This window comes from Mobula birostris, chromosome 4 (assembly GCF_030028105.1).
Source record: "Mobula birostris isolate sMobBir1 chromosome 4, sMobBir1.hap1, whole genome shotgun sequence".
NCBI classification, from domain to species: domain Eukaryota; kingdom Metazoa; phylum Chordata; class Chondrichthyes; order Myliobatiformes; family Myliobatidae; genus Mobula; species Mobula birostris.
This window is the reverse complement of record NC_092373.1, coordinates 11,626,111-11,640,757: the sequence shown is the minus strand read 5'-3', so window position 1 is coordinate 11,640,757 and position 14,647 is coordinate 11,626,111. Positions and strand designations below refer to the sequence as shown.

Below are 14,647 nucleotides of genomic sequence, written 5' to 3'. Positions count from 1 at the left end.
TTAGACTCAAAACAGAGAATTACTCTTTATTTCACAGTATTCTGTCTTGAACTGACGTTATATGGACTTTAATATTTATGCTGTATCAATAGTACATTAGTATTCAAAGGTTTAATTGGGCAAGGAGAAAAACCCTATGCAGTTAAACAGTTATTAGAAGCTTTATCGCATTGTGACCATGTACTGGTAGATCTTTCACACGAAATGTGGCTCATTTTGTGTGAAAGGTGCTCAGGACCTGGGCTGTCACTGGCCAAACACTGCAGATGCATTACCTGACCACCAGCAACAACCCTGGTGTCGATCACCCCAACCCAGCCCACTTTAAAGAAACATACAATATCTGGATCATAAGCTTGGTGATAATACACCCCAAAGAAAACGGTCACTGTTACATCAATCATTGTAACTTGCAGTTCAAATTGGAACCATGAGGTTGTTTGAGAAGAATTAGGCCATTCAGCCCATCACATTTGCTCTGTCATTCAATCATGACTGATTTATTAACCTTCAACCCCATTCTCCTGTCTTCTCCCAGTAACCTTTGACACCCTTACTAACCAAGAGTACTAATCAAGTTGGTAGCCATAGTTCAGGTACATCCAGACACTATTTACTGCAGTCTTCTTGAAAACATTTTTAGAAGTCTAAAAACTATGTAAAATATACACCAGGATAGTTTATGAAATAAGCAGAACTTTAACAGATTAACAGCATGCAAACATGGTCAAGAGTTTCAATTGTTGTTCAGACCAAACATCAGAATGGGAAAGAAATGTGACCTAAGTGACTTTGACCGTGGAATAATTGTTGGTGCCAGATGGTGTGGTTTGAGTATCTCAGAAACTGCTTATCTCCTGTGATTTTCACGCACAGTCTCTGGAGTATACAGAGAATAGTGTGAAAATAGGAAACATCCAGTAAGTGGCAATTCTGAGGGGGAAAATGTCTCGAGAGAGATCAGAGAATTGTTGGACTTGTTCAAGCTGACAGGGAGGCGATAGTAATTCGAATAACCATGCATTACAACAACGGTGTGCAGAAGAGCATCTCTAAATGCATAACACATCGAAACTTGAAGTGGATGGGCTACAGTAATCGGAGATCATAAACATATCCTTAATGGCCACTTTATTTGGTACCCTACTTTATTTGGAGGTACCAATAGAGTGGCAATTGAGTGTATATTTATATAACACTGATAGCTTTCCAGTGCCATTAAATCTAAATATCACATCTCTCACAGAAAGGTGACAGTATTTATTGGAGCAGTTACCGATCTATATACTCAATTCACTCATCTCTCAAGAACTGTGGGAGAATGTCTCCTAGTATGCTATAGCCCTCTTTACTGACTTGGATCATTTCCTTTTAAATCTGTCAAACAACGTAAGATTCAGATCCACTGCACTTTCAATTTTAGTACAGCCAAAAATAATTCCATTCACACAAACTGTCACAGTGCTCAGCAGCACTGATGTTGAAAGAAAATTGGCTCAAAATTGAGCTAAACTGGAGAGCATATCATTAAGCAAAACTAAGTGCAAAACCACATGAATAGTTCACAAATAAAAACAGAAAATGCTGAAATAATTATAGGGCAAGCGTTGCCAACCTGTGGGTCCACAGACCCATTGCTTAATGGTATTGGTCCATGGCATAAAAAAGTTGGGAACACCCACATAGCAATCAGTGACAGAGAAGCAGGGTTAAACATGTCAAGTGGTTTAGAATTAGTAGAACAGGTCTCCTTCAGGCCATTGTCTGAAGTGCAAACTTTGTTGCTTTCTCCATAGGTGCTGCTGACCAGGTGAGTGGTTCCATCATTCTTATTTCAGATTTACAACATCTGCAGGTTTTGCATTTTAAATAGATGCATAATCTTATCTCTATGACAATTCAACTGTTCGCAACAGAATTTAGTTATACATGTTGTTCTATTAAAAAAGAAATAAATTGCAGAGTTTGTTTACAAACTATATAGATTTTTAATTTAGAGATACATAAAAAAGGCCCTCTGGGCCCAACAAGCCTGCAACATCAAAGTACACTCTCACATGACCAATTAACTTACTAACCCGTATGTCTTTGGACTGTGAGAGGAAATTGGAGCAACTGGAGAAATCCTTTGCAGTCATGGTGAGGGCTCCTTACAGACAACAGCAGAAATAGAACTTGGGTCACTGTAACAGCGTTACACAGCTACCACAGTACCATGCTGCCATCTGACTAATTAAATCATTTCCATAATAATTTACTGTTCAATTATCCTTTGAGCACTTTATCAATTCCAAATATAGCAGTAAAAAGTTTTAAATGAATATAATCAAACTAAAATGAAAAATGTACCACACAAGTACGGTAAGGAATGTAGTTAAAAAACAAAAAGAACCAAAAGGTTAGCTAAAATATTAACATTGCATGCATGGTAACGAAAGGAAAGACAAGGAACTTCAGAACAATCTGAACAAGCAAACATATTAAGTACATTCTCATATCAGACCATAAGACATAGGAGCAGAATTAGGCTATTGAGCCTGCTCTGCCCTTCCATCATGACTGACCCATTTCCCTCTCTACCCCATTCTCCTGCCTTTTCCCCGTAACCTTTGATGCCCTGACTAATCAGCAACCTCCACTCTGTTCAACTGTGTTCATTCTATTCTGAGACTGTGCCCTCTGATCTTAGATTCCCCCCCACCCCCGTAGAGGAAGCATAGTCTCAACATTCACTTTAACTCGGCCTTTCAATATTTGATAGGTTACAATGAGATTTCCACCCCCCCCCCAACCCCCACTTCCCATTCTGCTAAACTCCAGTAAATACAGTACAGAGCTATCAAACTTACGTTAATCCTTTCATTCCCGGAATCATTCTCGTGAACTGCTCTGGACCCTCTCCAATGCCAGCATATCCTTTCTCAGATAAGGGGCCCAAAATTGCTCACAATACTCCAAGCACACTCTGACCAATGCCTTACAAAGCCTCCACATTGTATGCTTATTTTTATATTCTAATCATCTCAAAATAAATGCTAAGATTGCATTTGCCTTCCTTACCACTGACTCGATCTCCAAGTTAATCTTTAGGGAATCCTGTATGAGGACTTCCACAAAGTAAGTGTAAAAGTGGAGAATCGTACACAGTGGCAAGGCAACTTAATTCCAGAATTCAGCAATAGAATAATGAGTCAATTTTGTTAGTTGAGTAATTATTCAAAAGTTGTGTCTCACAAACAAACTATCTGTTTTCATATTATTTATTTATTTATTCTGATACAGCAGGAAAGATGCCCTTGAGCCATGCCATACAGCAAACCCCCGACTTAATCCTAGCCTAATCACGGACAATTTACAATGACCAACTGGTACATCTTTGGAATGTGAAAGGAAACAGTGTACTCGGGGAAACACGCACATTCAGGGGGAGAACGTACAAACTCCTTACAGACAGTGGTGGGAATTGACCCTAGGTCACTGGAACTGTAAAACATTGTGCTAACCACTATGCCACTGTGCCCCACCCTCAGTAATTTTGATAATTTAATCTTCCATCTGTGTCCTCGAAGACCCTGCAAAGTTTTAAATTTAACCCACAAGTCACTGTGACACGACAAATAAAGCAATGGTATAATGTTAAGCGCACACTTACTGACAGATGATGCTGTCTTTTAAATGCTGATGTTAGGTAAATTTATGCCAAAAGGAAATTTTTACATACAAAAGTCAAGTTTTTGTAAGGAACTATTTGGACTGTAATTATAAATATTTGCAATGCAGTATAAATTTTTATATGCCATAATGTGCTTTAGAACCAAGTACAGAAACAGTGAAATAAAACAGAAGGAAGACACTGGAACAAACAAAAAGGAACTTCATTCGAATAGCAGTCCTCAGGTTGTGTCACTGCTGAACCTGCCCTAACCAGTGTGCAAGGGTTCCTTAAGGTTGTCATAGCCGGGGAGTGGGGTACAGTCTCAAATACCCTCTGACAACCAAGTCCAGCTCTGGCCTGTACATGTGGTTTAGCTACAAAGCCTGGCGGAATCGGTTCCATTTCAAGGTGAGTTACTGGTGCCTTAAAACCTGTCGCTGCAGACAGATTGGACTCAATAGCCATGGTTGGCAGCTCACCCAGGAGAAGGAAAACTCTGATCTCAAACCTCCACCGCCTTGCGGCTATACCCACTCATGGAGAAGGCTTCGGGAGTAAACCTAGAAGAAAAATCCAGAGATAGGATCCCAAAGGAATTCCTGCATTGAGTTTAGTACACAGAGGATGAGGTGACCTGATAGAGTTGTACAAGATGATGAGAGGCATTGAACGTGTGAATAGTCAGAGGCTTTTCCCCAGGGCTGAAATGGTTATCATGAGAAGGCACAGTTTTAAGGTGCTTGGGAGTAGGTACAAAGGAGATGTCAGGGGTAAGTTTTTTTTTTTACACAGAGAGTGGTGAGTGCATGGAATGGGCTGCCGGTGATGGTGGTGGAGGCGGATACAATAGGGTCTTTTAAGAGACTCCTGGACAGGTATATGGAGCTCAGAAAAATAGAGGGCTATGGGTAATCCTAGGTAATTTCTAAGGTAAGGACATGTTCAGTGCAGCTTTGTGGGCCGAAGGGCCTGTTATGTGCTGTAGGCTTTCTATGTTTCTACGTTTCTAATGCTGACTGTGAGCCGGTGCCAAACTGTATTCATTTCTGCTGTTCCCTTTGATTCATCAGCTGAAAGGAGAAGGGGAGCCTACTGTACGGCAATAGCTTGCTCTCCATTTCGTAACGCCCTGGCTTGTGTACCAGCAAGCGTATCAAGTAGACGGCTAGGATGCTATATCCATGACCGACCCTGACAAACAGAGGGCCCTATGTCAAAGGGACAGCAAGGCATTAAGCTTTAAAACTACAAATTCCAAACAGGAGCAAAAACAATAAAATGATAAACACACGAGATTCTGGAGACACTGGAAATCCAGAGTGACACACACAAGATGCTGGAGGAACTCAGCGGGTCAAGCAGCATCGATGAAGAGGAATAAAGAATCTGCATAGCCTTGTCCCAAACTTCAGCCAGTTGTGAATGTTCCTGATGGCTGATTGGGAAGTGCAATGTTTTCAGTGCTGCCACCAACACCAGAGACAGGTGAGATTTTTACTTAAGAATTGTTTCATTTTCATTTATTTTTCTTTAGTGTTACTTATATTTCTCAACAATTTTCACTTTTGATCTACAGTTTATTCCTAAAAATTCAGATTGGGTCTAGTTTTGAAAATTCCCTGCTGGATTTTTAAAATGGTGAGCATTTTATTAAATTCCTTTGCAATATTAAGCAGGGCAGGAACTACATAGCCAGATGTGGTTATTAAAACAATATCACACTATCCCTTGCATAAACACAAGAGATTCTGCAGATGCTGTAAATCCAGAGCAAAACACAAAATGCTGGAGGAACTCAGCAGGTCAGGCAGCATCTATGGAGAGGTATCACCGAGACCTTTCAGCAGGACTGGGAAGGAAATGAGAAGAAGCCGGAATAAGAAGGTGAGGGGAAGGGAAGGAGTACAGGTGAAGCCAGGTGAGAGGGAAGGCTGGTTGGTGATGGTAAGAAAATGGGAGGAGATATGTGGTAGAGGTAAAGGTCTAAAGAAGAAGGAATTTGATGGGACAGAGGACCATGAGAGAAAAGGAAGTGGGGTGGGATGAGGAGGAAGGTAGGTCAGTTGGGTTCACTCAAAATAAAATGGTTAATTATTTATCACACCGGCATGATGCACCTGATAATGTCACACTGTATTGAAGTGAATGGTGTAAGGCTAAATTTGCGTCACAGTAGCAGCTAAAAGGTAATACACAGATTGTTAAGTTGACAATAAAATATTCCCTTTTTCTGTGTACATGTATGGAATAAATTCAAGCATGCAAGTTGTATCCGCAGTGAAAAGCCAGTGTTCCAGAATTAACACCAATATAATTATTTTAGTTTCCAAATGTCTATTTATTCCTTTCTTCAAGCTTCAGGTATTACTTTAGAGAAGTGTTCAAACTTTTGTCATGGGACACTGTAAATGGTTACAGACAACACACTCCCTGTCATCGTACAGACCAAGGTGGCCACAGTTTTAATATGAAATTGTTGCTGTGTGGCTAACTTCAACTGCTGCAAAGGGTCTGCAATTAACTTTAAAGGGAGGCAAACAGTAAGCCAGTCTATTGATTAACGTCCAATGGCATCAGTTGCAAGAGGCATTTGTGGATCAGGAGAGCACACAACCAGGCTTCAGTGTGAATATTTTAATGAGTCTTATAGCACTCATTGGCACAGCTCCCATCCAAGAGCAGTGAGTTGCAAGAGAGGCAGTACCCTCAGAGAACAGTCCCTCAGAAACCGGAGCAGTCCACTCATGAATAAGAAAAGAAATTGTAGAAAATAGAGCTTGGAATTTACATTAATGATCATTTACAACCACTTTTAGAGGAAACTGTGCAAAGCCATAGCCATGTCTGCTACAGTTTATATATTTTACATTTCCTGAATAATAATGGAATGGAATAATTTAGGGCCCACTTCAGGATTTTGTAAAAAGAGAAATCGACTGCCTTTGTAAAATTGCTTTCTTAGTAAATCAAATCCAAAGTTAGTCCCCCTGGCCTGCCCTGCATATTAGAGCTATCGGTACAGTGGAACTGAGGGGCAGAAGCAGCGATAAAGAACACATGCAAATTCAGAGAATAAAGCTGAAGTTTTCTGAACAACCGAACTGCCGAAAATTACAAAACAGGTTTTCTTGCATATTGTGCCAATATGAAGTAAACGGGGTTCGGCAACAAAGCACAGGGACCGATGCAATTGGTGATTTTAACAAAAGCCATTTATAAAGGCAATGGGAAAGAGCACAGAGAACAGGTTTTATGTTTGACTGGCTCTACATGCATATAAATTTTCAAAAGTTATCAAATAACATATCTCCCATGCTTAGCCATTTTATTATGTAGATATTTAACGAGTGCATTATATATATATTTATATACAAAACTGAATTAGTTTGAACTTTTCTTTCTAGATTTTTGCTCTAAACTGGATTAATTACAATTAACTCCAGTATTCAAAGTAACTGTTACTCAATTGCACAGATTCCTTCCAGACTTGAATTCACCAGTCGCATTTGAAAGTAATTCTAAAAAAATTACTTCACGTCAAAGTTGCGGGCACCTCGGAGGAGATTTTGCTCTCATCAGTCTGTTACAGAGTTCACCTCAGTGCCGCCTTTATTTCTGGAAGTTTCTATGATCTGAAGCTTCAGTTCCTTCACCATGGCTTCCAGCTTCTCCCGTGCCTCGCGCTCACACCTCAGTTCTTCCTGGAGTTCCCGGCGATCTGCTTCCGCTCGGTCCAGCCTTTGTCTCAGCTCGGCTAACTGTATGCCGTGATGAAGGGAAGGGAAGGATCAGGAGAGAAAAAATAAACATGTTAAAGTTGGACCCTTCTTTGCTGACTTCAGCACCACTTTCAAAGTTACTTGCCAAAGTTATTCCAATCACCTTGTCCACAGCCTCTACAATTCCCACCAAGCACTGCTTAACAAAGAGTCAGATCAATAATTCATCTGATTTCTAATAATCGTGCAAATGAAATTTCTCTTCTTTTGCACATGATTGTCTTTCCATCCATATGTAGTTTTTCAATGATTCTACTGTGTTTCTTTGTACCTACTGTGAATGCCCGAAAAATAAAAGAATCTCAGGGTAGGATATGATGACATATACTGTATGTACTTTGGTAACAAATTTACTTTGAACTTTGAAATCTTTTATATAACCGAGTACTGATAATTTCAGTCATGGTTTTAAAAAAAATGCAAGAATTTACTGACAATCTTCTCCTGTTCAGATTACTTCTTAACAATTGTAAGCCATCAATGTTTCCATTAACTGGTTTATTATTGTCACTGTACCAATATACAATGCAAAGCTTTGTTTGCATAGCCATGGCATCCAGGCAAATTAAATACAGGGAACTGCTGCAATAAAGCCTTGGCCCTGTCAGCTTTCCATAAGATATAGGAGCAGAATTGGGCCACTTACCCCATTGAGACTGCTCCACCATTCAATCATGGCTGATATTTTAACGCCATTCCCCTGCCTTCTCTCCATTATTCTTGACCCCCTTACCAAACAAGAACCTATCAATCTCTGTTTGAAGGGGAAAATAAATTAGCCATGTTTGGATGATGGAGAAGACAATGGGCTGAATGGGCCTAATTTTTCTCCCATATGTTACAGACGTCAGGTTATCAGGTTTCAGAAAAGAAAACCTGAAGTGCATGTAAATTGGTTAACACAATAAAACCAACAAAACCCACATAAAAGGATGCTGAGCCAGTGGGGTCACTCATCTACCCGTCCAATATTGGAGGTTCTAGGAGCGACAGGTGAAGAGTGCTGGCACCGTATAATGTACTAGATGGGTAAGAGTACAAGGCACATGGGAACACCAATAACACCAACATCCCACCCCCAAGTTACGTCACACAGTAACCTCTAGATATATTACCCTTCCATCTTCAATCTGGACCTAAACTCCACACCAAACATCATTTTGGTTACATCAATTCCAGAAGAACTGCAGTGGTTGTAAGGAAAGAGTTAAATTTGATTCCTCTTTGGTATATGTTAAAATGCATAACACAAGATGGAAGTGTGGAAGACAAAATGGTGTTAGTCTGGATTGTTGGAATGATTTGAGAAAGTACAAGGGAACCAGTCCACAATGTTTTGAGAACTTAGTGTGAGCCTACAACCTTGAGAGTACATAATGAAGCTGAAAAGCATGTTTGGCTGGGAAGTATTGTGATAAAGAGTCTTGAAGGGTATAAAAAGGGGTGCTTTCTTTGTGCAAGGGGGAAGCAGCATCTATCATCAAGGGCTTCTAACATCCAGGCCATGCTCTCTTCTTGTTGTTACTATTGGGAAGGAGGTACCGGAGCCGTTGGTCCCACAACACCAAGTTCAGAAAAAGTTATTACTCTTCAACCATCAGGTTCCTGAACCAGAGTGGATAACCTCAACTCTGAACTGATTCCACAACCTATTGACTCACTTTCAAGGACTTTACAACTCATATTCACAGTATTATTTATTTACATTTTTTGTATTCACACTATTTGTCTTTTTGCACTTTAGTTGATTATTAGTCTCTGTGTGTGCACTTGAACTGATTCTATTGATCAATGGGGAGTCTTTTCAGGTTGGGTCATGACTAATGCAAGTGCTGGAGAGAGAGAAACAGGGACATTGAAAGAAGAAGAGATAGAGCAAGAGATTGGATAAGATGGTAGAGACTTGCGGTTCCTTCCAGCAGTATATTGTGTGGTGCGGTTTAGTGGTTGGTTGACAAGTATTATTTTCTCTCTTTTAAAGGTATGTCTGAAGATTAGCTTTATATGTCATAAGTACATCAAAACATAAGGTAAAATGTGTCGCTTGCGTCAACGACCATCACAGTCCGAGGACATGCTGGGGGCAGCCCACACATGTCGCCATGCTTTCGGCGCCAACATAGCAATTCCACAACTTTATCAGCGCTGACCCATATGTCTTTGTAATGTGGGAGGAAACTGGAGCACCAAGAGGAAACCCACGTGGTCATGGGCAGAAAGTACAGTCTCCTTCAAGATAACAACAGCAATTGAACACCAATCTTACAGCTAGCGCTGTAAAGCGTTACGCTAACCGCCTTGCTACCGTGCCACCCTCTATGCTACCATGGCAACCCTGTTTTACTACTTCAACCATTTTGCTTTATTTCTGTATTTTATTCTTTATAGCTTCAGTGGCCACTTTGAGATACCTCCTGTACCTCATAAAGAGGCCACTGTGTGCATGTTCGTGGTCTTCTGCTGCTGCAGCCCATCCGCTTCAAAGTTCAATGTGTTATGCACTGAGAGATACTTTTCTGCACATCATGGTTATAACGTCTGGTTATTTGAGTGACTGTTGTCTTCCTGTCAGCTTGAGAACTAGTCTGGTCATTCTCCTCTGACCTCTTACACAGAACTGCCATTTACTGGATTTTTTTTTTTGCTTTTCATACCATTCTCTGTAAACTCTTGAGATTGTTGCATGTAAAAATCCAGGAGATCAGCAGTTTCTGAGGTACTCAAACCACCCCATCTGGCACCAACAATCAGTCCAGTTAAAGTCACTTGATCACATTTCTTCCCCATTCTGATGTTTGGTCTGAACAACAACTGAACCTCTTGAGCATGCCTGTATGCTTTTATGCATTGCTGCAATACAATTTGCTGCTTGGATATTTGCATTACCAAGCAAATGTACCTAATAAAGTGGACACCGAGTGCATTTTCTTAAAGGAAATTCAGATGTTTTCCCACCACATTCTCCAACACTATTGGCAAATAACACTGAAGGACGGCCTATCTAATGATAGCCTGGAGCCAACAGGCAGAAACACCTCTTTTGTCCTTTCTTTTAACTGTTCCTTCTATAATAGCTCTACATGCTCAGACTGTGTCCAGTGACATGGCTCAGTAATCAACAAGTCCACACATCAACTCGACAACATTCCCTCTTGTCCCCTCTCCCATCAGGCAGAAGATACAGAAGCTAAAAGCACATGCTAGCAGGCTCAAGGACAGATTCTATACCACAGTTACCAGACTCTTGAACGGACCTCCTGTACAATAAACACAAGAGATTCTCCAGATGCTGGAAATTCAGAGTAACACACACAAAATGCTACAGGTCAGGCAGCATCTAGAGAAGGGAATAAAGAGATGATTCTTTCTTCCTCTGCATTAGATAGGGTAGATGCAAGCAGGCATGTTCCACTGAGTTTGGATGAGACTAGAACTAGAGGTCATGGTTAAAGGCGAAGGATGAAATATTTAAGTGGGAACCTGAGCGGGAACTACTTCACTCAGGGGGTAGTGACAGTGTAGATTTGGCTGTCAGCAGGACTGGTAGATGTGGGTCATTTGTAACATTTAAGAGAAGTTTGATAGGTACATGGATGGGAAGGGCATGGGGGTTATGCTGAAAGGTCAATGGAACAGGCAGGATAACAGCTTGGCACAGACTAGATGGCTGAAGAGCCCAATTCTATGCTGTCATACTCTATAACTTCATAGTTCTCTGAAAGCAGCAACATGGGCGGATAGGGTGGTGAGAGGGACATATGGCACAATTGCCTTCACAGGTTTTAGCATAGAATATTAAAGTTTAGACATTAATTTTCAGCTTCATTAAGCATAGTTAGACAGCACATGGAGTAGTGCATGCAGTTCTGGTTGTCACACTATGGGAAGGCTACATTTGCACTGGATAGAGTACAGATGAGCTTCACCAAGATTGGATTGGAGGACTTTCATCATAGGGAGAAAATGGATAAACTGGGCTGTTTACCCTGTGTGGTCTAAAGAATATGGAGAGATATGGGCCAAGTGCAGGTCTAGGCGGAGTAACAGTTCAGCATATATAGGATAGGCTGGAGGGCCTGTTTCTGTGCTGTAACACTCTATAATTCTACGACTCTCTAATAATCTGATTCACCCACTCTTTCTTTATGCCATTAGTTTTAAGCACATCTACATGAAGTGCTGTCACAGGAAAGCAGTATCCATCGTCAAGGGCAACTCCCCCCACCCCCAATCCAGGCCATGAGCTCTTCTCGGTGCTGCCGTCAGGAAGAACATACAGGAGCCTCAAGACTCTCACCACCAGGTTCAGAGAAGGTTATTACCCCTGAACAATCAGGCTCTTGAACCAGTGGGGATAACTTCACTCAATTTCACTTACCCCATCACTGAACTCTTCCCACAACCTATAGATTCACTTTCAAGGATACTTCATCTCACGTTCTCAATATTCATTATTTATTTGTTTGTTTGCTTGCTTGTTCTTTTGTATTTGAATTGTTTGTTGTCTTTTGCACATTGGTTGTTTGTACATCCTGATGGATCTGGCCTTTCACTGATTCGACTGTGTTTGTTGGATTTACTGTGTATGCCCTCAAGAAACTAATCTCAAGGTTGTTTATGGTGATATACGTATGTACTTCGATAATACATTTACTATGAACATTGATTTATGAATTTTAAGAGATAGACACTGTTTTTAAACTCAATCAGAAACTCAGTCCAATTACAACTTTTTAAAATTAGTCTTCCCCATCTTCATTTTGATATATAGACTTAGGAGATCACATTATATCACATGCTACTGTACCCCGCCCCTTCAGAAGATCCTTTAGTGTATGCATACAGAGATCCTGAATATACTGCATCTCAGATTGAGAATTTACTGATAGACATAGTGGCTATCAGAAATTTAGAAACTCTCCCTTATACTGTATTCTATATCAATATAGAAACATAGAAAACCTACAGCACAATACAGGCCCTCTGGTTCACAATGCTGTGCTGACCATGTCCTTACCTTAGAAATTACCTAGGGTTACCCATAGCCCTCTATTTTCCTAAGCTCCCTGTACCTATCCAGGAGTCTCTTAAAAGACCCTATCGTATCCAACTCCACCACTGTTGCCGGCAGCCCATTCCACACACTCACCACACTCTGAGTAAAAAGCTTACCCCTGACATATCATATTTAGTTTTGAGTATTTAGTTTTAATAAACTGAAGATTAATACACCCCGCCGCTTTTTTTTTTATCTCTGCTGTGGGTAACACCTCAGACAAATATACCTGTGCAGTGTACTCAGCCTCTTGGCTCTTCCCTGTAGTATGATCACACAGACAGCCTTGCTTCAGCTGTTCCAACCGCCATTCTAAGTCGGCCTGTTCATCATGAGATGCACTCATTCTCTGTGCATGGTCAGACTGCAGAAAATCCAGCTCGTGCTGCAGACCCAGCTTCTCCTCACTCAATTCCTTCAGTTTCATCCTCTTTGTCACTTGCAATAACTCCACTTCCTGAGCAGAAAAGAAAGCCAGACTTAAATCAGGATATCAATGGGCTTAGTAACTAACACAGGCCCGGTTTTTGTCTGCCTGTGACTTGCTTTGACTCATCCTCAGGATATTTCTGTCTCTGCCTATGTCGCTATCAATGGACCTGTTAAGTTTATATACTTAGAGATACGGTGCAGACAGGCCCTTCCAGCCCAACGAGTTGCACCACCCAGCAACTCACCTATTTAACACTAGCCTAATCACAAGACAATTTACGATAACCAATTAGCCGACTAACCCATACGTCTTTGGACAGTAGGAGGGAACTGGAGTACGTGGAGGAAATCCACGTGGTCACAGGTGGAACGTACAAACTACTTAGAGTTGAACTCCTGTGCTTTGAGCTGTAATAGCGCTGCAATAACTGCTACGCTACCATGATACATAGATTTTAATTTTTAGCAATAATCCAGTAATTTCATGATTATGAATGGACAATATTTCTCTTTGTACATGCTCTTTCTTGCTTTCACCATTTTTATTTCACATTTCTAGCAAAAAGCCAGCTCAGTAAATTGGCAGGTTGGTTTACCGATTTGGAAATTATGTTTGTATTGAGATACAGCACGGTAACAGGCCCTCCCAGACCAATGAGCCCGCACCACCCAATTACACACGTGACTAATTAACCTGCACTTCTTTGGAACGTGGGAGGAAACTGGAGCAAGAGCAGGGAAACCCATGTGGTCACGGGGAGAATGTACAAACTCCTTACAGACAGCTGCAGGAGTTCGATCCAGGTCCATAACACTTTAATAGTATTACACTAACCACAATGCTGCCATAGCAACCATAATATTGCTTTAATAATCAATAGTTATCCTAAAATAGTCATCTTGACTATGAGACCAGCATGGTCTCAGAGATTTGTCCCACTGAGCATCTTTACTGAGAAGAGCAGCAATTTCAAATACTAACATCAGTTTAAATAATCAGTATGCCATGTCACTGATCAATTCCTTTATGTTCAGCTTGAATTGGATGGCTTCTATTGTGATTTTTTACATACAGTAGCTCTACTGTACACACATTAATCACTAAAAATCAAGACTAAGTTACAAATAAATTTTGGCAAAATCTTTAAATTTTAGGATTTTTGTTTAAATTATCTGTAGATCAGATCCTGCTGCTGTCATCACTGACTGTACATCTTGCAAATCGATTCTAAGACATTTGGCTCATCGAGTCTGTTCTGTGATTCCGTCATGGCTGATTCTCTCAACCCTGCCTTCTCTGTGACTTTTGATACCCTGACTAATCATGAACCTATCAACCACCACTTTAAGTATACCCAATAACTTGACCTCCACAAATCTGTCTCTGATAATGAATTCCACAGATTCACCACCCTTTAGTTTGACAGGACAGGTCTTACCCCCATACATCAACCATTTATTCCCCTTCATAGATGCTGTCGGACCTGCTGAGTTCCTCCAAAATTTGTGTGTTGCTCTGGATTTCCAGCATCTGCTGAGTCTCTTGTGTTTGTGTCATATCTAGCTTTGCTCCTAAACTCCACAAACCTTCAGCAGCAACATCCCCGCAGATCCTGTATTTTTTTCCTTTTTCTTGGCAGTAAAGAATTCCATAGCGCACTGCATCTCCAACACACAAGGCTGGTTCATGAGCACAGGCAGAACTTACGGCTCTGGACCACAAGA

General features: G+C 40.8%; 1 protein-coding gene across 3 annotated transcripts in view; it reads right to left on the bottom strand.

The window, feature by feature from the left end:
* Positions 1 to 14,647, bottom strand: part of LOC140196166 (ski-like protein) — a 112,811-nt gene continuing 98,164 nt past the window's right edge. For 2 of the 3 annotated variants that reach the window (XM_072254918.1, XM_072254919.1), the window contains exons 6-7: positions 12,720 to 12,947; positions 1 to 7,413 (exon numbers count right to left, since the gene is read on the bottom strand). In XM_072254918.1, the coding sequence (XP_072111019.1) occupies positions 7,231 to 7,413; positions 12,720 to 12,947 (411 nt within the window). In that variant the 3' untranslated portion in view covers positions 1 to 7,230. The remainder of the gene's footprint in view (positions 7,414 to 12,719; positions 12,948 to 14,647) is intronic. The other variant, XM_072254920.1, reaches the window with a different exon arrangement.